This window comes from Mastacembelus armatus, chromosome 17 (assembly GCF_900324485.2).
Source record: "Mastacembelus armatus chromosome 17, fMasArm1.2, whole genome shotgun sequence".
NCBI lineage: Eukaryota > Metazoa > Chordata > Actinopteri > Synbranchiformes > Mastacembelidae > Mastacembelus > Mastacembelus armatus.
In genome coordinates, this window is record NC_046649.1 from 11,301,404 (window position 1) to 11,327,127 (window position 25,724).

The 25,724-nt window shown below is 42.0% G+C and overlaps 1 protein-coding gene across 1 annotated transcript; it reads left to right on the plus strand.

Annotated features, from left to right (window-relative positions):
* Nucleotides 1-1,463: 1,463 nt before the first annotated feature.
* On the plus strand, nt 1,464-23,659 carry LOC113134296 (ephrin type-A receptor 4-A-like). Its single transcript, XM_026313596.1, has 19 exons — nt 1,464-1,620; nt 2,334-2,401; nt 4,644-4,841; nt 5,163-5,273; nt 5,671-6,025; nt 13,725-13,880; nt 14,556-15,089; nt 16,581-16,705; nt 16,850-17,009; nt 17,109-17,220; nt 18,006-18,064; nt 18,255-18,368; nt 18,469-18,654; nt 18,736-18,797; nt 18,920-19,129; nt 19,363-19,539; nt 21,775-21,962; nt 22,150-22,335; nt 22,934-23,659. The coding sequence occupies exons 1-19, from the start codon at nt 1,464-1,466 to the stop codon at nt 23,049-23,051; spliced, it is 3,276 nt and encodes a 1,091-aa protein (XP_026169381.1). The 3' UTR covers nt 23,052-23,659.
* The last annotated feature ends 2,065 nt before the right edge of the window (nt 23,660-25,724 follow it).

Sequence of the window (25,724 nt, forward strand, 5' to 3'; positions counted from 1 at the left end):
ATTATGGTGGATGGAGGAAGAGTGGCAGGTCGAAGCAGTGAGATGGTTTTTGGCGTCTCAAAGCACCAGATGCTCTTCCTGCGTCCATTATGATGCTTTACAGGGGATCGAGATGGTTTCGGCTTAGCAACTGTGAAGACACAAAGCGAGATGGAGACCGGCCCAAGATGGAGACTCACACAAACACATACATGCAAATGCTGGTGCAAACACACACACACACACACCTACACGTGCACTCATATATATACAACGATTTAAAACACTTAAAACTATCCAAACACTACATATTTGCTGCTCTTTGTGTTTTTTTCTTCAATAGAGTTTATCAGAACAGCACTTTGTGCGTTAAACAAGCACTAAAGAACGTGGAGCACGACTCTGTTTCGTCTTGTGTGCTTAAAATGTACATCAGATCGGGGGAAACCCCACAGGATCCCTGAAAATCAAAGTATTTACTTCTTCAAGCTGCGCCTTCATCGTGAGAGAGTGTTCACCAGGCGTTGGGAGAGGGAGCGTGTAGGAGGATGGGTCATGAACCTGCTCTTTGTGTGCTCCACCACGCTTCTACACGAGGCTGTAGTCCTGAGCCTTCTAGTTTATACCTGCCTCAATATTAAACAGCACATGTGATGTTAGTTTTTTAGGGTTTACAGATACAAATGCTGAAAAATCCACTTGGCAGATGGTAGTGAAGTGGTTGAAACTAATTATCCTTATTTTATTTCCTCTAAAATATCCAACAACCTATAATTCTGTATCTTTGAGGGATTTCTCCTCCTTCCCCCCAGCTATCATCAACAGGTGGCGCTGTAGTCACGCTCTTCAGTATTAACGCTCCTCAGGACAAAGAGCCTCACTTGCTATGAAGACAAACAGACTCGAGCAGTCCAGTCCTGTATTAGGAAAATTTAGATTTTTGAAATGAATGTCACAGGCTGTAGGATTTTATTAAAACATAATGTTGTGCTGTTTATTTGGACTGCTGGCTTCCTTTTGATAATAAATATCACTTCTGATGTCCAACAGTGTAATTTCTAAAAGACTAGAGCTTATAGTAACTGCATCTGATTTATTTATTTTAGTGTCTGTCTGTGGTTGTTCACAGGATTATGGAGCGTCTGTGTGGGACATCACAGTTATTGTATAAATATGAAGTTATTCCAGTCTGTTATATGTAGGAAGGGATGCTGTGCTTCCCCCTGTCCAATGTGTTAGAATCCCTGGGATATACAAATATTCACTTAATCCAAAATCCCTTTTCTATTGGCCTTCTTAGACAATATTAACAAAATGATTCTAGAGATATTACATTGCTGCTAATGCGGACCACAGTAGTGTTTGTTATTTAGCTCATGTCATTTGAATTAGAAGCATCTGAGTGGTAGAGACCGCCCCAGTATCCTGCTGCATCCAACTCGCTTTCACACTCGGTTTCATTCACACACACTTTTCCCACCGGGATGGAGCCGCTTCAGCCAGCGCGCAGATCCAACGGGGAGCACAGTCTCTTCCATACGGCACACATGGCTGCGAATTTAGGGCGAATATTTTCTACTTTCATCTGGACAATAACAATTGTTTCAAGTTCGAGGACCAGGATTTATCCACCCAACGAGGGTGAGTAAAGAGAAATTCGTCTTGGGATGTGTGTCTGTTTGTGAGTGTGTGACTGTGTGTGTGTGTGTGTGTGTGTGTGTGTGTGTGTGTGTGTTTGCGGGACACGTTTTTGGTTTCCTGCTCCTGGAAGCGGGGAGAGACGCCGCTGCGTGCGTTCCGTGTGCGTCCTAGGATGGTAAAGACCAGGATAGACGTGGATATGTGTGAAACTTGAAGAGCCAAAAAGTTGCGTTGTTTTGTTATGATTTCTCCTGGTGTACCGCTGAGCTGTGCCCACAAGCTTTTGTTTATTTGAAAATGTAAGGGCTATAGCTTACAGATGAAACGCTTTTCTTTTATCCATAAACAGTTAAACCTCAGAAATGGGTTTTTGCTGTACGCATGAATCGCATTACCCATTTAAATTAATCCTGGAAGTAGAAAATCTGAAGTGCCACAGTACTCTATCTGATATTATATCACAGAACTGACAATTAGTATTAAGAGTAAAGATTGAGTGCTGACTATGTCCAGTCGGGTAAGGTAGTCTTCCTGTTCTTTACATATGTGTCCCAGGTTTAGTGGTCATTCTGTGGTGTGGTTAGATCTTCCAAATGCAAACCTGTAAGATTTCATTTATTTTTTATTGAAACGCTGCAGACAGCTTTTAAACCCCAGTGTGTGTGTGTGTGTGTGTGTGTGTGTGTGTGTGTTTGCTTGTGTGTGTGTTGTAGTGACCCTGCTGGATACCAGGACAGTGCCAGGAGAGCTGAAATGGGCAGCCAGTCCCTCAGAGGGAGGGGTGAGTAAGAACCATTTTTTTGTTTTGTTTTACAGAAACATTGTTTACAACCTGTTCCCTCCTTGAAACACAGACTCATTTTGCCTCTCCATCTCATACACACACACACACAAGCACACACTTGTGCACACGGTCTGGAAACTCTAAATAATCATCCCACAGATTTTGAAATGTGCTGTTGTTCACCAAGCCTAAGTGCTAACATGAGAGTGCTGGCGTTGCGTTTGGCACAAGAAAAAGCATAAACCAGCTTGGTGGTGGGTGTCATTTTTTAGGGATTTTTACTACCATGTAGTTGCCAGAGTAAAGCCTGGAACTGTCTGTGTAATCATATCCTCTCAGCTTTTTGTACTTTTTTTCATTGGTACACTGTGATCTTCCATTTATATTGCATGTCCCCACTTCCACTCTCTCTACCATTGGCTGTGTGTCTCTCACCTCTTTGTTGGTTTAAGAGTTATTGGTGAACTTGACTCTGATTTCTTCAGTCACCATGCACTCATTCTCTCACATGCAGCTTGATTGACAGGGTCCTGGTCTTCACGCACTGAGCTTTTGATTACAGGCACCCCCCTCCCACCTTCTGCATCCTTTAGCTACACACATGAAGACAAAACACTATTTCTGTATGGTTGGGGCAAGTGCAAAGCTTTTTTTCCTTCTCTGACAGCTGTGATTTCTGTGTGCTGACAAAGACTCCAAAGGAGGCTAGACAAGGATGCATCATACCCAGTGACAGCTTTTTTACAGCTCTCTTCCTCAATACACACATACCCCATAAAGGCACACACATATAAACGTACAGCAGCATATAAACACACACGCATAATACATAAAGATGTGACTATGTGCTCACGCTGATGGTCGGGTGTGCATCACTGTACAGGAATGACACAGTTACACAAGAATAATGAGCCCGATACCAATGTTGATATTTGAGAGTGATAAAAAAGTGTGGTAATAGCATATTAGCCAATGCTTAAATATTAAACTTGTAAAATAAGGCAGTAAAAGATTATATATTTAACCATAAATGCACTGGGGATTAAATTTTATTACAGAAACTGTAAGATTAGTGCACAAACAAAGATAATGTACTTGAAACTAATGAAGGTCAAACATACATGAACATTAACCATATAAAACATTCATGGCATTATAATGTCTTTGTGCATATCTGCATAAAGGTATACTGTCACAAACAATATCACTAAACCATAAGATTGACTGATGGCATATCGATCAGGCTCAATTAGGCACACTTTCACACACAGGACCCCCCCACCCCCCTCTCCAAAACACACCCGTTCCCTCATTCTCTGACTCTCCCTTTTTTTCTCTCTCTCTCTCTTTTGACACGGCACATTTAGTGTGTATACAACTCTAAATAGTAGGGAGAGTGCAGATTATTATTCAGTGGCAATAAAAAGCCAATTTGGAGTTGGGAGGCTCAGCGGTCGTCTGAAGGGTCACAGTACAAGGCAAATAGGCGACTCCATTGAGATGGATGGTGCAGTGAAGGTTGAGCCTGTTTCAATCGTATGGAAATGTGCCTGTAAAAACCTTGGAGTCACAACAAATCGGAACCACTGTCCACTGCAGAATATTGATGCGAGAATGAATGTTAGCCTGTGAGGTTTCAAATGACAGCAGTGAGTTAGACAATGCTCCCAGCATCTGAAATGTATATGATCATGTTGTTTCTCTATTTATGAGGACAAAAATCTAAAAAAAGTAGATTTAAAAAAAGCCAAGATGAATACTCCAGTGAGCATGTTTTTATGGTCACCAGTACTGGAACTGTATTTCTTTGTTGGGACTTTTACATACTAGGGATAAAGTTTAGTATAGTGTGATGACATTGTGTTTAGCTGTCAAATTCAGACTATTACTGTGCTGTATTCACAGTAAAACATTTTTTGTTAGAATTACATTATTATCTGGAGCTGCCAGCAAAGCCCCTACTTTGCTTTGTGCTTTTCCACAAAACAATTTCATAACTGGAAAAAAAATATTTTCTGTGAAGTTTCAGTTGTCTGCGAGTTGATTTTTCTACTGTTGGCAACAACCAAGCAGTGGATGCCCCAAAAGTAGGATCTATATATTTGCTGCCTGTTGTAAAGTGGTGACCCATAGTGCTAAAAATACCTCCTTTGTCAATAACAAGTCAAAGCATTAATAGGTGTAGTCATAATGTGCCCTGAGGAGTGTAGTAATATAGTTGTACGTGTGTTTTTTGCAGTGGGAAGAGGTGAGTATTATGGATGAGAAGAACATCCCCATCAGAACATACCAAGTGTGTAACGTCCTAGAGCCCAATCAAAACAACTGGCTGAGGACAGACTGGATCCCTCGGTCTGGCGCTCAGCGAGTCTACGTTGAAGTCAAGTTCACCCTCAGAGACTGCAACAGCCTGCCAGGGGTCACCGGCACCTGCAAGGTACAGGAAAACATGCTTACATTGTCTTGACAGAGCATTATGGTCATTATAGGATTAGGGTGCAGTAGAGAGTTTTAACTAGATTAGATGACAACAAGGATTTCCAATGAAGGCATGACTTCTTTAATGTGTTGTTTAACTTTTAAGATAATTATTCAAGGGACAGACGGCTGCTAATGGAGCTTTATTATATATTACAGCTGCTGGTTATTCACCCCCCCCCCCATGACTCATTATCATATTAAGTGAAAAGATGAGTGTTGATGATGATAAATAGACGCCTCAGTCGCCGTTTTTTTTCCTGTACCTTTTGTCTTGTAGGAGACATTCAATTTGTACTACCACGAGTCAAACGAAGACAGAGAAAGCTACATCAAAGAGAGCAGCTTCATTAAGGTGGACACTGTGGCAGCAGACGAGAGCTTCACCCAGGTAACGCTAAGCAACAGCTTCCCTCCTCCACTCGCTGCAATTTGCTCTTGTCTCGAAAATAAATTCCCCTGGCACTTGCTGTAATTTTTTATATGTGTCTTACAAGCACCTTTATTTTTATATATCATCATTCCACTATCCCAGTAATGTTGGCAGGGTGCTTTTGCACCTTACTAAAATTACCCCTGAGTTTAGCATTGTAGGCATTAAAGCTTATTTTACCATTGTAATCAATAGAAGTCAATCTGGATGAAAGCCAAATGCTGAAAATGTGAACATCAGCCATGGTTCAATAGCAGCTCCCAGCATTGAGTTGAACAAGCAAATTGAATTAATAAGGGCTGACACAGTTTACTGCACATTTCATTAATGTAACTCTTCTCTCTTTTCCATCCAGGTTGATGTGGGAGACCGCATCATGAAACTTAATACTGAGGTGCGAGATGTTAAGGTCACGACCCGGAAGGGTTTCTACCTGGCCTTTCAGGACGTTGGGGCCTGCATTGCTTTGGTTTCTGTCAGGGTTTTCTACAAAACCTGCCCGCTCACCATCCGTAACCTGGCAACCTTTCCTGACACAGTTACTGGGGCTGATACGTCCTCCTTAGTGGAGGTCAGGGGGTCTTGTGTCAACCAATCAGAAGAGAGAGAGGAACCTAAAATGTACTGCGGTGCAGATGGAGAGTGGTTGGTTCCTATTGGTGGATGTGTCTGCAACCCAGGGTATGAAGAGAAGGGGGGAGCATGTAAAGGTAAGTGATGCTGAGTGCACCAGAAATCCTTTGCAATAATTTGTTGTTTGCTTTTGTGATGATCTGACTCATTCATTTTGGTCTCCCGGAATAATCTCTCTACTTGCCTTGTGTTGCCACTTCAAAGTCCCATGTCTCTATGAGTAAGAATTATTTGTGCTGAACTTAATTGAGTTCGTTGCTAATGATGGAAAACATTGACAGAGATTTGGTTTGTGTAGTCATTAACACTTGTTTGATCAATCTGTGGATTGTTTTTAATTATTTTCAAAGGTTATGTTAGGAAATCATATATAAAAAGGGCATTCACATGTTTTTCAGTTGCTAATTCCACTACACCACAACAAAATAATTAATGCTGATGTTTATTCCGCCTATTGCAGAATCGTAAGAAATTGTAGGAAGTGTTTTCTCTGCAAATGTAGCTTGGAAATAGGTTGGTAGAACAAGACTATGGAATATATTGCAATAAACTAGCTGTGTTTTTAAATAGTTAAAGTTATTTGAAGGGAATTTTTGGTGGCTGGTATGATTTTCTGACAATAGCAAATACTCAGACACCTAAAAGAAATAACTCAACATGTTGAAAAAAAAAACCCCCCAGACATTTGTCTTTCAAAGATACAGATGAAAAAATCACTGCTGGTCATGGCAATCAGAAGTGAATCTGCAGTCTGGTGACAGATTAGCTTTAAAACAGAAAAGAAGTGACACATCTGTCATGACTCTGTTCAAAGGTAACAAAATCCGCCTACCTGTGCCTTTAAAGCTCACTAATTAACACATCGTATCTCATGGACACCCCGCTGGTTGCCTGGCAACCTCACACTGATGACAAGGCCTCAGAAAGTTACTGCACCCTGTCAAGGAATAGTCCAATAATCCAACACATCCTGTAAAGTCACAACATGTCATTTTTACACTTAATTTTAGTTTGGAATGAGCTGGTAGGAGACTGGGCTAGCTGCTCCACCCCTGTTTCCAGTCTTTGTGCTAAACTGAGCTAACACTCTCCTGACTGCAGCCTCAACAACACTGTGGCTGATCTCATTTTAACACTATTGTAAGAAATCTTAAAAACATATTTCTCAAAATGTTCAAGTATTTTAAAATATCCAGTTTTATTAGTTGTTTGGATGTAACAGTAACAGTTCCTGCTTATCCTGGAAACATCTAGGGAAGGCTGCAGCCAGTCCATGCTGACGGTGGGCAAAAGGCAGGGTACACCCTGGACAAATTGCCAGCCTGTGGCAGGGGCAGTTAATATATAATTAATCAAATATATATATATATTCTCAGCTTCTTTAGACAAATAACCCCACATTACATGTATCTATATTCAGTACCCTTGATCATTTCGATTTGCCATCTTTAACTAACTCTAGGTTGTAAACAGAATCATTTGCTAATAGAATTGTTTTCGTATTAGAAAAAGCTCTCAGGTCGAAGTTTGAGCTGTGCTGACAAAACAACAGCCATCTGGACAAAAACACATTTCTATAACTTACATATCTGGTCTGAACTTTATGGTAACAAATATGCAAGCTGTTCCCACCTCTCAGCGACATGCAGTACATGTGGTGTGGATGACGTGTAATGTCTGGAAGTGACTGTTATGATAGTGAAGACCACTAAATGTGCGTGTGTTTGTGTGAGAAAGCGGGCTAAACGGGGGACAACTGACTTGGTGGCGACATGGCTTTACAACATGTGTTCACTCCCCTTTTCATATACACAACAAACACGCAGCACGGTCGCTCACACACACACACGCAGATGGACAGAGACCAGTAGAGAGACAAGGGAGAGTGGCTCACTGATCTGCTTCCTCAGTTTTATTTATGAAGCCATCCCGGCAGGCTAATTGTATAACAAACAGACCCATAATTCAAAGAGAAAAGAAGAGACGCTGAGAGATAGAACGGCTGAGAGATGGACATAAAGAGAGGGATGCAGTTGGTGCCAGTTGGCGATAAAGAGAGGAAAAAAACTTTTTTTCCTTTGCAATATAAAAAGCAGTAGCCAAAATTCTGTGTGAAAAATGCTCTCTAAAACCTTCAGTTCACTCGCCCTGTTTGTTTGAGAAGAGGAGGAGCTTTGTGGGGTGGTCCCTGAAGCCTGAAAGATGTTCCTCCTCAACTAAATTTAGGAGAGACCCTTGACTCTGTTGGACCTCTAGCAGATGTGAAGTGCCATCTATCTATCTGCTGCTCTTTTCTCCGTCTTCCCGCTCTCGCTGCTTGTCAGGTTGTTGGCCGGGCTCAGCTGCCTCAGTGGAAATCCATCAAAGTCTGGATGAATACCGAATGCTGCTCAGAGAAAACTCTGACCCTGCAGTATTGGATAGATGCCTTAACACTTCTCCCATTTAAAGTTCAAAATTCACAGGGAGAAGGAAAGGGGGAGGGCAGAGCAGGATGGAGGGGAAAGGCAGATAGGTTTAAGAGGAGATTTAGATGATCCGTCTTTCTTTTTGTCACCAAGGTCAGAAGTTTTCTGGATCTTCTAGACTCATATGTGTTCAGTCAGTATAACAGACATATACAAAGTGACTAAGCTAGTGAACGCACCCTCACTTTACGAACCAAAGAACTTAAAGGAATAGTTCGGCATTTTGGAAAATAGGCTTATTCTCATTGTTATTCATTCTTATTCATTCTTATTAGAGAGTGAGATGAAAATGGATGAGGTCACTGTTCCTGACCAGCTGTTGCACACACAAAGTTTTAATTTCTGCGCTTAATTTTCATAGAGATTAAACAAACAAGTAGCATGTTTCTTTGTGAGTTTTGAGGATTTTGTTAGCTTTGGACAAAGCCAGGCTAGCTGTTTCCACCGGAGTGCAGTCTTTGTGCTAAGCTAAGCTAGCTCTAGGCTCTAGTTTTATATTTAATGAACAGATGGTATCACTCTTCTCACCTAAACTCTTGCCAAGAAAACAAATGCACACATTTACCAAAATGTCAAACTATTCCTTTAACTGAATCCTTCAAACACCTCACATAAGTCCAGACCTTTTGGGTGAAACACCATAAAGCTGCGTATTAGGATATAATTCCTTCTTATGTGTTGTCACAGTTTATTATAACTGTGTACGTGTTATAGATTTCTATAGATTACTACTACTACTTACTACAGATCATTTTGGAGTTAAATCATTTAACATTTAACAGTCCAGGTGCAAAATCCACCTGTTGCTTCTGCAGAAATACTCTGGCATTATTAAGGCATTTTAACTTCCCAAAAAATCCTTTTGAACAGAACTGAAACAGGAGAAGAAAGTGGTAAAATGTGAAAAGTTCATTTTCAGTGTTGACACAGAGGATGAGAAGTGACGCTCTAAGGAGGAAGAAGGGATTAGATGTTGAATGGGCCGCAAGGGGGATTGAAAGAAGGCCACTGACAGCAGAAGGCATCAATGCACAGCCGCCCCTCCCCCGCTGGGGGGTTCTTCATCGGGTGTAAAGGGGACGAGTAGAGAAACAAGTGAGAGGGAACTCCCCCTCTTTTCTAAATCCTGGTTAAGACTGAGGTCATGACTGAGCCTGATGAAGACGTCAAAAACTCTGAGTGACAGCTACACACACACACACACACACACACGTATAGAGAGAGTTTAGCTGCAGAGTGCAGGGTCATGACCGAGGTAGATGAAGACGTCAAAAGTTTGACAGCTGCGATCCGTCTGAGAGGATCGGAAACGAGGGAGGAGAGACAAGAGGCGAATGGGGGAGAAACAACAGAGGGAATCTGAAATGTGAACGGCTGGAGAGGCGGAATGAAAGAGGAGCCCTCTGCTTTTTGTTTCACTGTCTCTCCATTGGCTTCTTTTTTCTGTCGTCTGATTCTGCTCAGTTCTGCTCACTGCCTGGGAGGGTTGGGATGTTTCTGTGCATGTGATTGCATGTTGGTGTGTGTGTGTGTTTCTGTGTTCCCCCCGTCCAGAGAGATTTCATGGTTGTGCTTCTCTCCAGCGCACCTGCAGTGTCTCGTCAACAGCAGAAAGCATTTGAACGAGAGGGATGAAAAGAGGGAGAGGAGAGAGGCAGAGGGAAAGACAGGCACACTGAAAGAGAGATGACAGAAAGAAAGAGTGAGCGGGTGATAGAAAGAGTGCATAATCGCTGTATTCAGTTCCTCTAATTATTGCATCGCATTTCTGGACTCTGGACATGTTGGATTGCTGATTTAGTGTGGGTCTGTGTGTGTGTGTGTGTGTGTGTGTGTGTGTGTGTGTGTGTATGTGTGAGTGCATATGAGTACTGTATCTCTGCCTAACAAAGCCCTCCCTCCCATAAACTCACAGTTTGGAGGACTGCCCAGGAATGTCTAGAAAAGAGTGTGGCAGGGCAAACAGAGGAAGGAGTGTATGTGTCTGTGTGTGTGTGTGTTGTATATGTGCAGGTGACAAAGCCTGCAAAGACAGTCGAATAGCACAAGTGATTGTCTGAAGCAAGCCAAACCCAGGTGGGGTGAATGGTTTGCATTCCGCCATCACAATCTCGGCCTCTGTGTGTGTGTGTGTGTGTGTGTGTGTGTGCTATTGTCTCACTCTCCCAGGTTGTTCTTAACGTAGAAGAGGTTTGCCAGCTCCACCAGTCCGTCTGCAGCTCTCTGGCACTGGAACAATCCCCGTTCTCCCTCACTGTCTCTCTGTCTTGCTCTCATTATCCCTCCTTTCTCTTTTCTAACTCTTCTCCCTGATCTACGGTCAGGGGATGGGGGTGCTGCTGCTGCTGCTGCTGCTGCTGCTGGTGGCAGGGGGTGATCTGAGTGTGATGGGGAGGAGGGCTATTGTTGTAGAGCCCCTTTCAGATGCTAATGTTCACACTGTTGGCTTTGGGCTGACACACACACGCAAATCCACATGCATTTTTCTACAAAGCAGCACTTTTTTGTAAGTATTTAAATTTAAACAAACTTAAAGCTGCAGCTTCCTGCAGCACATTCCTAAGGTTTTAAATGCAAAATGAGTGAACAGATATAAGATATGAGATGAATTTGGCACCAAACTACACAGGAATGTCATTTTAATATTTGAGGGGCACTGGCAATCCTTTACCGAAGACACACGGGGAAAAGATAAGATGTCTTCTCTCCAGCATTTCTGATGGTTTTAATTAACAGGGCACGACCCCTGTGATTAATAGTTCCCCGCCTTCTCATGTGACAGTATATCAATCTGTCCATCCATCCGTCAAGCTGTCCCTCCCTCCATCCGTCACAGGGACAGGTGTCAGACTGGAGCGGTCAGGGGTACTTCCTCCATCCACATCCCTCTGCTGGGAAGGAACAAGGGATACTGACAGATAACACGGAGTCAAGGAGAATACACGCACACATGCGCACACGCAGCCTCCTGACGAGGCTCTTAGTTGGATTTGCAATGAGCTGCATTTGCATTTTAGGTAGCAGAAGAATACATATGCAAATTCAGACAACGCTGATAGTAATCAAAGGGCACCTTCCCCTCCGTGTCTCTCCCTCCTCCTCCTCACTCTGTCTTTTTCTCTTTACCTCTTTATTTCTTGCTACTCTGTCAGTGTTTCTCTCAGGCAACCTTCCTCAACCTTTACACTCACTTGTCACTTTCTCTGATGTGTCTCATGCAGCTGAACAGCTGATGAGAGTGTTGTTTATGGTCCCTCACAATGGGAACATGCCCATACACATACATGCATATCTTTTAAAGCTTTCACCTTATCTTATCGGTATGTTTCTGCATCCCTCCCAGTTTAACAGTTGAGCTCATGCTTTGCACAGCTCTTGGTAGCGTAGGGTTAATGTCGGGTTAATGACGTTCTCGTGAGCTCTCATTCCAGGTCAGTGACACTCAAACTCCCCCCCCCCTCCCACCCCCATCAAAACCAGCACTAAAAAAGACACAAAAGGCTACTGACAACAGGGAGAATAGAGACATGAGAGAGCGCTTAAGGAAGTTTATGGCTTCAAATACTTTTCTTTCTTTCTTCCTTTCTTTCTTGTCCTCCTCCCTTTCTGTCCTGTGTTGGAGACATGGAGAGGATTTGGTGGAACAGAGACAAAGGCAGTGTCCACCTCCCTGGCAGTTTGTTGGGCCTTGTAATCAACCTTTACATCTTTAGCTAGTCTCTCTCTCTCTCTTTCTCTCTCTCTGTCTCTCTCAACCTCTCTCTCTCTAAGACCCTGTCCTTCCTGTCCATGGCTATCTTACCTACTTTGATGATTAAAAACAAAGGAATGTGCACAGCAGCATGGGGATGATAATACTGTATTTTATCGCGCATTTGACGATATCAGCAGACACAATATGATGAGTTATTGACCAGATGAAAGCTACTCTTATCATCTTTAAGCGTGTTTATGAATTTACAGTTTTCACCTACAGGTTTCAGGCTTGTGTGTGGCCTCATTTTTATCAGTAACTGTATCCAGCCATAAAATGCTTGCCTGAGATTTGAGGTGAGATATGCAGAGATTCAGTCGGAGTGAGAGAGTTATCAGACACACAAAGACCAATAAGTAGAGGTCGAGGAGGAAGTGCAGCGGGAGCAAATGAGGGAAGTTGTGAAAAATGTGAAAGGTGGGGGCAAATGAGTGCGTGAAAGAGCAAATCCATGGAGACCCACACAGATGGGGCAGGATGGTCGGTGTGAGTAGATTACAGAGGAGACTTCCTCCCTCTCATCTGCTGATGAGGGTGCCATAAAGCATATTGACACACTTGAACACACACACACACACGTATGCACTCAGATCATTCCCACATTCCTATCCACTCCCACTGGGATGTCTTCATCTCCCTTGGAAATGTGAAAGAGTTGAAAAAAAGAGGGAATCAGGAAAGATGGTGGAATTGAAGAAGGAGAATGAATAGGGTGTGATGATGAAAAAGGTGTTGGAAAAATGATTGCTGTTGGAACAAATAAAGGATTTCCTTCTGAAATTAAAGAGAGAAAAAAATCACTCTAACCAGCCATGCTATGCCATCTCTGTTGCTTCACCAGTGGATGTCAAGCGGTATAATTATGCACTCATTTATTGTATTGTTGCTCTGTCAATGCATGAACTCCTTGGTATACAGAGAGACGATTTCTCTCCCTCCACACCCCCTCTGTCTCTCTCTCTCTCTCACCCTCTCTCTTCCTCTGTTTCTCCTATTTTATATATTTAAATGTCACTTACATTTGTGTGGGCTGCAGGCATCTTGGAGTTTTCATGTATGCTGTTCTGCTGTTTCTGGTGTGTTTGAGTGGGAGATGATCTGTACATGTTCTGTTAGGTGTCAGAGATAAAATAAGTCAAAATACCCCTTATCATCATGCTACACACACACACACACACACACACACACACATATATATATCAATGTATAAAATCTAATAATATATTTTAGGTACCCAGGCAATGGTTTCTCACCAAAAAATGCATGTGTATCCTTAGGGCCTATCAAACGTCATAAATGCATTACCTACTCTATAAAACATAAATACAGTTTTTTGAATAATTTGAAACCAAGATTGTTTGTTCAGCATTTTATCAGTAGGGCAGTGTGAAATTGGAAAAAATGTTTTTAAAAATGAATTGATTAATTTTTCTGTAAAAAGCTGGGAAAAACACTGAACAATACCCCCAGAGGCCCTTTATTTCAGAAGGGAAAGTGATGCTATTAAAGCGAGGTTATAAATCTGTCTTTCTGTTTGTTTTTGTCTCTCTACAGCCTGTTCTGTTGGTTTCTACAAGGCCAGGTCTTCAGATGCAGGATGCTCCAAGTGTCCTCCACACAGCCACTCGCTCAGAGATGGGGCAACAGTCTGCGACTGCCACTCTGGATTCTTCCGTGCAAACAGTGACCCTCCCTCCATGGCTTGTACCCGTAAGAGCTTACACATATTCGAATATGCTGATAAAACAATGCATAATAAGTGGGTGCATAGCTTGCAAATAGAAGCTAAAAGGCTTAGTCTTTGTTTCCCAACCTCTCTATGTCTACCAAACAATGGAAGACACAAATTTGTCTGAATGCCACCCCTATTTCATGATCCCATTACTTATGACTAAGCCACCATCTACATCCTGTCTGGGAGCGATAACTAAAGACAGTGAGAAGTGAATAAATATCCTCTCTCTCTATCTCTCCATCTCTCTCTTTAAGTCTGTGAGTATATTCTGTGTAACAGATTTGGAGACCTCGGTCTGTGTGTCATAAACTTAATTATGCCTATATTCAGCACATGGTTTACCAAGCCTGGGAAAATTGAAAACAAACACACACACACACACACACACACACACACACACACACAGTGGCTCATATACACACAAAAAAGGGAATGCCACAGAGGAAAACATCCAACCATCAAAAACATCTCTGAGCAGTATGGTTTTCAATCTGCTGCCAGATGTGTACATTTCAACCCTTGCCAACAGCTCAGCCTCCCCCCACGACTCCCCACTAGTCCCACCTCCCTTATGTGCATTACAGAATGTATACGTGGTTGCATTTGTTCACTCTTTAAGGTTATCCCCGTATCCACTGTCTGTTCCTCAGAGCCACCTTCAGCACCGCAACAGCTAATCTCAGTTGTGAATGAAACTTCGGTGGTTTTGGAGTGGGCCCCCCCACGCCGGTTGGGAGGACGAAGTGACACTAGCTACAGCCTGGAGTGTCTCATCTGTCAAACAGGCAGCCACAGTCAGACCAGCAGTAGAGCCCTGCCTATGAATCACAGCAGCTCCCAACCAGAGGTTCAGCACAGCAGCCTGGGGATGCAGTTAGACCAGGGGATTGTAGAATCTGAAGTCCAGTCAGGGAGAGGCGTATTCCAGAGCAGACCAGTACCTGGGGATTACCCGGGACTCAGCTCTGGCTCCATCTCCAGCAGTCAGTCATGCCTGGCCTGTGGTTCCGATGTGCTCTTCTCTCCTGGCCAGACAGGCCTGAAGACCACCAGGGTAGTGGTGAGCGAGCTGAGGGCCCACACACACTACACCTTCATCATCCACGCACGCAACGGGGTTTCCCAGGCCAGCGGCGCAGGTGCAGCCCAGAGTGTGGCTGTCACCGTCACCACCAACCAAGCTGGTGAGAAGAGAGAAGTGTTTGCATGTAATTAAATATATTTTTGAGATCATTGACAGTTGCAGACAAAATCTGCTTATAGATGTCGCGTAAGTGGGTCAGCATAATGCAAACTGCTGTTCAGTGCATGTAGGCCCACAGGGAGGAAAGGCCCCATGAGTAATGTTCGAAACTATGGATGCATCATAAGAAGCTCTGCATGTAGCTACACAGTCACATAATAAATGTAATTTCCTTTTAAAATAGAAGCTAAACTATTTGGAGTACATATAGTATATATATTACATATATAACAGTTATTTCCAAATATTTTTTGATGCCGAAGATCGATTTCGGCATCTTTTCAAAATATAGTCCAGAAAAGCTAGTAAAAGGCATTTCATCTTAAGAATCTGGAGATTTTTTTGTGAAAATTCAAATACATTAGATGAAGAAAGTGAAGCCGATCTAGTTTGAAAAACAGGTCTGCATTTAAATTGATTTTTTAAAAATAAATTTACTTTCAAACTGTGCAACTGTTGTAACCACAAGGGATTGTAATAGAAGAAAACTAATGTTGAACAATCATACGAGGACACATCCATCATCAGAACAGGCAGAGCTACCAGTTTCTCTAGTAACAACAGCATGAAACACAGCTTTGAGATACTTTTCTTGCTCTCTGTTAACTGGAGTCTTGCTCTTACTATCACTGTCATAGTTGCCATAGTTATTACTCTGTCCTCCTACACCTAACAACAGCTGAATTAATTATAGGGGGGTTCTCAAGAGGATGTCAGAAAGCATTCTTTGGAAATGTAAATCACTGACTTAAATACAAATACACAAAGCCAGTTGAGGGGAAAGTAGATAAAAATGAAAAAGGAAAACTGAAACACTGAACAGCAAAATTGTTGACGTGAGGCTTTTCCTTATGTCAGCTGTTGACCACGGAAGTGTTTGAAAAATCACCCAGATTTTATTGTGTGTTTCATTTTAGTTGTGAAGGCGTCGGCTGCAGCGTGGCGACCCTCACACATGCTCTCCATTAGTTTTCAGTGTGCACTTCTTTTTTGCATGCTCTTACTTTGCAACTGCCATTATTTTAAGTCTTTAGTGTGGCATTTAGAAACCAGCACACCTGCTTAGTTCCAGGTGCCTCAGGGAAATAACTTAGCTGTGTGTCCACAGCATGAGAGCGTGTCTGGGATGTGTCAAGTCCAACCTGCGCCACCATATGGTCCGACATCATATAAACGCCATAAGAGGATGGGAAATGAAGGGATGTAAAAGGAGAAAGAGAGTGGAGAATGAGATTTGTCTATGTGTAATAGGAAGGAATGAGATTTAGGTCAGTTCTCAGGTGCACAGGGTCAGGGGGGATTTTGGACTATCAGGCACCATATATATCATACAGGGCTGTGGAACTATTGCTAAGCATTATCACAGACTATACAATATGTCACACTGTTGTGACTATTCAGTTATCACTCCTCATCTTTCCCTCCCTCTCAGTTCCCTCCCTGGTGTCATCCATCCAAGCTACCGATGTCACCAGGCACAGCTTGTCGTTGTCGTGGCAACAGCCGGATCGACCCAATGGGGTCATCCTGGAGTACGAGGTCAAGTTCTATGAAAAGGTGAGTTGCCCGCAGGTTAATGCAGCTCTGGCAGCTGTATGGAATGTCAATATGCTGATGTGCTGTTTGTATTTCGCTGATTGTGAAGATGGATTTGCATTCGGGCACTGAAAAGAGACCCTTGTTTTTGTCCCATCTAATCAGGATCAGAGAGAGAGATCCTACCGCATAATGAGGACCTTCTCTCGCAGCGCTGATGTCACCGGTCTGAAACCCCTCACTGTGTACGTGTTTCATGTACGCGCCCGCACAGCTGCTGGATACGGAGAGTTCAGTGCGCCATATGAATTCTCCACCAATTCAGGTATTCCAACTATAATATAATATAGTTTTAGAGGATGCAATAAAGTTTACATAAAGTCCTAACTCTCTGGCTGCTGACTTGTGTGTCCTTCCCTGCTAGATCCCTTCCCTCTGATTGGAGAAGGAGTTAACTCAGCCTTCTTGCTGCTGTCTGTCAGCGGGGTTGGAATTTTATTGCTGATAACTGCAGCTGTCTTCATCATTAGCCGCAGGTACACAGACACACAAATACACACATTTAAAACAATCCATACAGGCAGGCATAGACACCAATGGGCTTGTGATGCCCATTAGTGCATCAATGACTTTAGCATGTGTGCTGCCTCTATCTTAACTACTGCTTTAGCCAAAACTGCCACAGTGCACATAAACAACGCACAGTTCCCTGTTATTGTGTGGCTAAATGATGTGTGTGTGTGTGTTACCTGGAGCTTTTAAAGGGGATTAGAGTGGAGACAGTGATAATCCCTTTGTCCCTGACTTGTCATTACTGTCTCTTCAGCAGCAAAGCATTGTGCGTCAGCTTCCACTGATGTGCGCGCGCACACATAGATAAGCATGCCCACAAACACACACACACACACACACACACACACCTGCTCATCCACAAAGATGTTTTTGACAGTTTCTTTGTTTAATGGAAAACACCTTTTATCTTGCGCTACCTGAGGCGTTGCCCCTCCTCCCTCTCTCCCTTAAATGCTTTCATCTGCTCGCTCTGTGTCTTCCCTGCAGCCCGTTGCTCTCTGTTCTCATTGTCATCGCTTTCTATTGCGGTAAATCCTAAAAAAAAACAACAACAAAAAAAACAAATGCACAGCGCTACTGGAAAAGAAACACACAAACTTAAAAACAATGTGACACATATGGCCTTTTGTCAGCTCACTTAACTGTGAAAATTCACAAAAAACATGAGTGTTTACAGGAACGCTCTGACACACTCACTTGTTATGTGTGTCTGTGTGTTAAACGTCCATCAATTCTTCTGTCTCATCAGGAGGAGCAAGTACAGTAAAACAAAGCAAGACTCCGAGGAGGAGAAACATCTTAACCCAGGTAGACTGCACACACACACACACACACACATGCATTAAAAACACCACCTTTTTGTCCACCTGCACACACACTGCCAACGACATTTACATAACATATGCAGCAGTTACACAACTCATATTTCTCACCCTCCTCTGCAACCCTTCTTCTCCTCCCTCGCTTCCTCTCCTCTCCTGCCTCTCTGCCATGGCAGGAGTCAAGATCTACGTGGATCCGTTCACCTATGAAGATCCCGACCAGGCCATCCACGAGTTTGCCAAGGAGATTGATGTTAGCAGTATTCATATCGAGAGGGTTATTGGCGTGGGTAAGTCTGGCATTAGTGATTACACACACGCACACACACAAAAACCCACACACAAATGCTTACTTGGCACTGACTTTGCTGCTTTGGTTTTTGTGTGTAGGAGAGTTCGGGGAGGTGTGCAGCGGTCGACTGCGTGTTCAGGGAAAGAGGGAGATCTATGTGGCCATTAAGAGTCTGAAGGCAGGATACTCTGACAAACAGAGGAGGGACTTCCTGTCTGAGGCCTCCATCATGGGACAGTTTGACCACCCGAACATCATCAGGCTGGAGGGTGTCGTCACAAGGTGTAAGTAGTAGTAGTATTTAGGTATTAACATTATGTGCCTAGTGTAATTGATCCTAATATTTTCATTCTATGCCTGCTTAGGCAAGCCGTTGATGATCATCACAGAATACATGGAAAATGGATCCCTGGATGCTTTCCTTCGTGTATGTTTGTTATGCTGCCTTTTTCTGTTATGGAGCAAACATAAATTTAGCAACGTTCCAGTCACACAACAGTCATAGGAGTCCATGTTGACCTGCTTCTTCTGTCTTTATCAACGTTTCAGAAACATGACGGCCAGTTCACAGTGATCCAGCTGGTCGGCATGCTGCGTGGCATCGCCTCAGGTATGAAGTACCTGTCAGACATGAGCTACGTTCACAGAGACCTGGCGGCTCGAAACATCCTGGTCAACAGCAACCTGGTGTGTAAGGTGTCTGACTTTGGCCTGAGCAGGGTTCTGGAGGACGACCCAGAGGCCGCCTACACTGCAAGGGTATGTGTGAGCACATACACAACTATTCATTTTTTTAGATCAGTGACCTATAAAAAGCATATTTATTACACAATTTGTCAAATTTGTGGATTCCAATTGAAGATTTAAGTTATGAATGAAGTTATTTTCTCTAATCAGATAAATGAACCAGTAAATCAATCAATGAGACAATGACTGAAATCAATAAATTACATTTTTCACTGAACCATTAAGACATTCTCTCATTTTTTCAGGAGACCCCTGGAACTTACCTGTCCCCAGGAGGAAAGATCCCCATCAGGTGGACGGCTCCAGAGGCTATAGCCTACAGGAAGTTCACCACGGCCAGTGATGTGTGGAGTTACGGTATCGTGATGTGGGAGGTCGTCTCATATGGGGAGAGACCATACTGGGACATGAACAACCAGGATGTGAGTCATTTTTACATTATGGAACCTGTGAGTTGCCCTCAGACAAAAGAGATAAACGTTCAAATCTCTGTTGTTAGGTTTTTTGAATTTAAGAAATTAATGAATCCGATTCAGATGACAGATCACTGCCAGATATGACGGTGGGTTTCTTTGTTTTTGTACTTTGTTGGTTTTCATTTTTTTAGCCATACTGCTGGTAACGATAACAGCATCTTTCATTGCTCACTTCAGAGGACACAGCTTCGCTGATAACAACCATACAACTGAATCCATCGGGGCATTGTTTTATGATTTTAATGTTTGAGAGCGTGCAGGCAGATATGGTATGCACAGTAGGTTAAAGTTAAATGAGGAAACAGCACCTTAACAGCTAATGAATGTTTCCAGTATGAGTAATAACTGATTCGCCTTCATTTTCATCTCCAAATAAATGCCACACTACTGTATAATATGGTCACAGTGGGGATTTGCTTAGAGGCTGTCTGTCTGATCGCTCATGTGGTCGCCCCCATACACTCTATTATTTAAAAAAAAAATGTTAAAAGAAAGCCCAATTAAAAAAAAAACTATGTTTTAAATTTCCTGTCTAAACACTTTGACAACCACCAGCATTAACATCAATTTCTTCTTAAATTCTCCTTAAACATAATTTGTGTTCTGTGCCTTTCTAGGGAAGTCAAATGAACTTTTTCTTGTGCTCTCCAGAAATTGGACTCATTTCAACAGATGAACACGTGAATGAGTGGCAGCACATCTTTAGGCTATTCTGAGAAAAGACTTCTGAAGGAAAATAATGTGATGTACTAAATTCTGACCCAAAGTCTTTGACCTCTGCATCGTTTAAAAATTTGCTAATTTTTGCCTTTACATCACAAACATAAAGTGCTGGAAGTCAAGATTGTGTTCACCAGTCACAAATCATTTTGTTGAAGATAAATATTTAGACTATAAAAAAAAAAAAGAGAGAGAAAAATAAATTGCAGCTTAGTGTTATCCTCCAGCTAAGCACACACACACTTTATAAATTTAGGAGTGATTTTGTTGTTCTGAAGAGTTTCTGAGATCTGAGACACAAATCCAGTTTCAGAGAAGATTTGCAATCACTGTGCTATCAAAGCTTGTTAAGTTTGAGTAGGTCAAAGAGCCAGTCTGGCATATGGAAATTTTCAAACATGACTGATTTCATCTGCCGCACTTGTGTAGTCTAAGAAAACTTTCCTGATGAGGCATTCTCTATTCTCTATCCATCTTATTTAGTTTCTCCTGGGGAAAATTAGCACACACTGAGATGCTCTTCTAAAAACACCTCACATCTAAATACAAGTGAAGCATTTTTTTTCTCATGGGCTGTGATCCAACTCCATGCTACATACTAGTGCAAGTTTTGGATATGTAATATTTTCATATTAGAAAAATTTACCACATCACAGATCCACAATGCAATGCACACAGGAAACAGAGGAGCAGCTCACAGCTGCAAAACGTTAAAATTGTGGTGAGACGGCTCTGAAAAGATTTTGGAAAACAGAAAGAAAGTAATAAATCTTTAGGTTAGGCATTAGGTTTTGCTTTCTTTTGGTGAAGTTTAATTAGCTTGGCTTTTCAAAGGAGGTTGATTCATGCAAATAATTTTCATCATTTCCTGCAGAAAACCATAAAGTACATTGATTTATTTATATAATAACTGCACTTACCCCATACTGTGACATTAAGTATATAGTATGGACCCATTAGCATGGTAGTATGGAATTGGAAAAAGCTGCCACAGCAGCCACACTACAAGAGGAAATACTGCTTGTGAGCCCTGCAGATTGCAGCATGGTAGTGGCGGGGCTCTAATGACGGCAATGTTGGTCATTTGCTCGGTCAGTCCACCACTTTGGTCCAAACTAAAATTTCTTAAAAAACTATGTAATGCCTGAACTCCTTGAAATTTTAGACAGCCATACATGAATCCTGCCAATTTTGATGATCCCTTGCCTTCCTCTGTAGTGCGGGTCAGCATTTATATTTTGGGTTTTGTTTTAATTAGCAAGTGTTAACATGGCAACTAAGGTGGTGAACATGGTAAACAAAAATCCCAAAAGGCTAAAATACCTCCTCACAGAGCCACTAGCATGGCTCTAGGCTTGTATGTATTTGGCAAAGTGGAGCATTTTCCAATATGTTTTGCTAAAGCTAACTTTTGGTTCGAGCCTGTTAAAAATATAAAAGCTGTTTCTGTCCATCCTGAAGGTGATTAAAGCGATAGAAGAGGGTTACCGCCTGCCAGCTCCCATGGACTGTCCTGTCGTGTTGCACCAGCTCATGTTGGATTGTTGGGAGAGGGAGCGAGCGGAGAGACCCTCCTTCAGCCAGATACTCAACATGCTGGATAAACTCATCCGAAACCCTGGCACGCTGCGTCGGACCGGAGGGGACAGGTACATACTGTACATGTAGAAAGAACCAAAAATAGAAATATACAGGAACAAATACAATACAAGTGTACTCACACCCACACCTACTGGTAGGTTAACATACCTAGCGCTCATTCATTTATGATTTCACACTTCTATTTACATACATTGCCACCACCAACTTCTTTTCTCGCCTTCTCTGTGTTTACAGACCCACACCCACCATGCTGGAGCCAGGGGTGGGTCCAGAGGTGTGTGTGTCAGTCCTACCGGAGGTGTGTGTACCTGAGTGGTCAGTGTGTGAGTGGCTGCAGTCCATCGGGTTGGAGAGGTACAGGGACACCCTGGCAGCAGCAGGTTACACTAGCCTCGAAAGCCTCCTGGCTCTCACACACCAGTAAGTGTACCCTCACACGTAAAGGTAGATTAAAGTTAGTCACTTCGGCTTTGGCTCATTACATTTCTATGTGGAAAAACAGCAGCAGTTCATTTCTCTAGCTTGTTGAACTCTGCTGTGACTTGATAATCTATTAAAAACACAACAGGGTCGGTGCATTATCAGTGCCCTTAATCCTTCGTGTAAAATAACTTTTCCTTTTTATGTCACAGAGCTTGCTTAGGGATGTGCTTTCTTGATAACATTGCTTTGCTTTGTTGTTTTAATAGTCCTGAATGACAATGGAGGTCTATAGCTATATCAGGCATTGGCTATTCAGACAAGTTGATATTATGGTTGTGGTTGAACTGGTAGACGGGGGAATTAATCTTAAAGTTTCTGGCTAAGCAGTGGTTCAGTTCTGTCATTAAAAAGACACTGAACCCTAAAAAGCTTTCCATATGGGAAAACATTAAAATGGCACTGGACAGAAATGTTGGTTGTTGTAATCATGAAATTGGTGATGATAACAAACATCCTGCCCTGCAGTAACCTTTAAAAAAAACTGATGTTGCGGCTTTGTTTGTCTGAACACCTTTATTTGCCTCTGCACCCACAGGGAGATGGACAGACTTGGAATAATCACACCGACACACCAGGACATACTAATTTCTAGCGTGCAGCAAGAAATGTTGTCTCAAATGCAGCACATGCAACACACGATGGTTCCAGTCTGAGCCAGATAACGGATACAAACCTGTTTTGAGAAGAATTTCATTTACCTCATCCATGCACTTTAGAGGGACTTTTCACCAGTGGGAAATACAGCGAGTGGAGCAAAGTAAAAATACAAACTGACAAGAAGAGAGAGACAGAAAAGCAGCACTTTTGTGAACTTCCATTCTGTGGAATTTTCTAAAACAAAAACATGATCTGGATGTGGCCACCAATAGCGTTAAGCTACCTGGAGCTCAGACTGAAGCCTCATCTTCTTATCCAGTTTAATTTTTCACTATTTTATTATCAATTTCGTGAAGGCTGACATGTAAAGCTGTGCATAAGCAGAATGGCTTCCAACTTTTTTTTTTTTCATTTCGCTGCTTCGGGCTTGACTTGAATAAAACGTGTTTTGTGTTTGCTCGTACGTCTGCGTGTGCGTGTGGGTGATTGTGTGGGTGTTCATATGTGTGGTGCGCATTGCCTGATCGCACACAACGTGGAATCTCTCCTGTCAAGACTCAGCTATCTGAATATTTAGAATATGCAAAGTTGCTCAAAAGACAGTGGGAAGAGCCGGACAGAATGTATTATTACAAGCTCTTACTAGTTTCATACTAGATGATCATACTGTACTAACAAACTGTATGATTTGCTTGTGTCTTTATTGTTCCTTTTTTTTTTTTTTTTTTTTTTTTACCTGTATGAATTATTGTTTCGGTTGAACTAAACATTTAGATTAGAAAGACGTCCATCTGTGTATGTGTATATGTCTCCTGTTTGATGCTGAGAATTAGCTACATGAAGCATTTTGTTTATTTATGGTCTTTTTTTTTTAATCTAGTTTGTACATTGTAAAATAGAAACACTGAGGAGATATTGTAATGACTGCCATATTGCATTGCAATAAATGCCAAAACCCATCCATTTATGTAGGGTTTAATCTTGTTTGAGCAGAACATTTGCATTGTAATGTATTTAATGTACACTATATATTGTAATTAGACGGAACATCAAGTGAAGCCTAAAGCGCTTAATGTTCGTCATTTGTGAGTTTGGCAGAAGAAAGTGTCTTCTGTGAAAGTTGAGACTTAGTCAGAGGTGCCTGTAACAAGGAAAACAACTCCAGGAGAACACCCAGCTGAAACGCCGCTCGTGTAATCGCACACAGTGCTGGGTTGGTGTATGTGTGTGAAAGACAGGACAAGACACACACAGAGAAGGAAAGAGTAGGAGAAGGAAAAAAAAAAAAACGGACGGGACAAAGAGAGCTTGAATTAAAAGGAGAGAAAATTAAGAGTGGGCTGTCACCATAAGCATCTGTGTGTGGCATCGTGTTTTTTGTTGGCTAAATTGGGCTGAGTTTGCAGTGCAAACGTGTCGAATCAGCAAACATCTGTCTCCCACTACACTACCACACACACATACACGTGCATATATATATATATATATATATATATATATATATATATATATATATATATATATATATATAGATAATATACATACACACACACCAGGGAGTTGATTGCAGGGAGCCTTTGATAGATAAAGGAAGAGAAGATTTGAGCTGGATTCTGGCAAAAATGTCAGTGTTTTTCAGCCTAATGAGAGTTGCCTGCACACACACAGACACACATCCTGCCTCACTCCCAATACATCCAAATCACACACCACACAGCAAACAAAATGCTGATGGTGGTTAATGAGGCAGATGCCTGTGAGCGAGAGACAAGGAGAAGAAGAGGGACAGAGGGAAAGAGTTGGTTTGGCTCGAGGTAATGAAACAGGCAGCTTCTGTCAAAAAATAAGACACCGACACCACATTAAGCAGGTAGCCCTTTGTGATGATGCATGACACAATGAACTCTACTTGAAAACTTATAAAAATCCATTCTTGTAAAAAAAAAAAACTACATACATACAGAGGACGGGTTTCAGACTTACTGTAGCTATGTAGTTTTTAGCCTCACTTGAACTGTGGCTTTATGGAAGACAATGTTTTTGACCCAGACTGAAAAACTTAGGCAGATTTTGAGGGAACAAACCAAAGTTTTTGCTTATTCAGAGAAATATCTCTACTTCTAATTTGGTGAGTATCAAATGTTGTACGGACATTCATGTTCTCCAGAGGATGGATTCTAACTTCTCCAGTGCCACCAAAAGATATTTTTAAGTAAAATATCTTTACAACATAGATGGAGCGCCATGAAATCGGATACATTCTCATACCCCTGATGATAAATTGCAATAAATCTACTGATCAAACTTTCAAACTTGCTCACGGCTTTGGGTTAAGTGTTTTAGTGCTATTAAGAAATATGCTTGAACACAAACATGCTAAAACATTACACCTGTTGAACATGCTGGCATTGTCAATGTGACAGGTTAGCTCAAAGCACCACTGAGACTCCACATAAATACAAATTCTGAGATACGCCCAGAGTGTATAACAGCAGTGTTCACCAAAGTTACATTAATAAATAAAATAGTTTTATTTTACAGCTGATGCTGTAACGGCAAAGTGATGCTCTCTGATGCCGACAGCAGCACTTTTACACGGAATTGAGATATAAACCTCAACTTAGTGTCACAAATACAAAAGTTTTGTTTTTTTTTTTTTTTCATTTGCATTCATTCCCACAGTGTTCAGCCTGTAGGTGTTCCATATTGTGGTAAAAGGAATCGATCAC

Excerpts from the sequence above, each read along its gene's own strand:
- LOC113134296 (XM_026313596.1), top strand. The coding sequence starts at position 1,464 with ATGGAGCCGCTTCAGCCAGCGCGCAGATCCAACGGGGAGCACAGTCTC. Across the intron at positions 4,842-5,162 it reads GGGTCACCGGCACCTGCAAG|GAGACATTCAATTTGTACTA; the intron begins GTACAGGAAAAC and ends TTTGTCTTGTAG. Across the intron at positions 17,221-18,005 it reads GTCTTCATCATTAGCCGCAG|GAGGAGCAAGTACAGTAAAA; the intron begins GTACACAGACAC and ends CTGTCTCATCAG.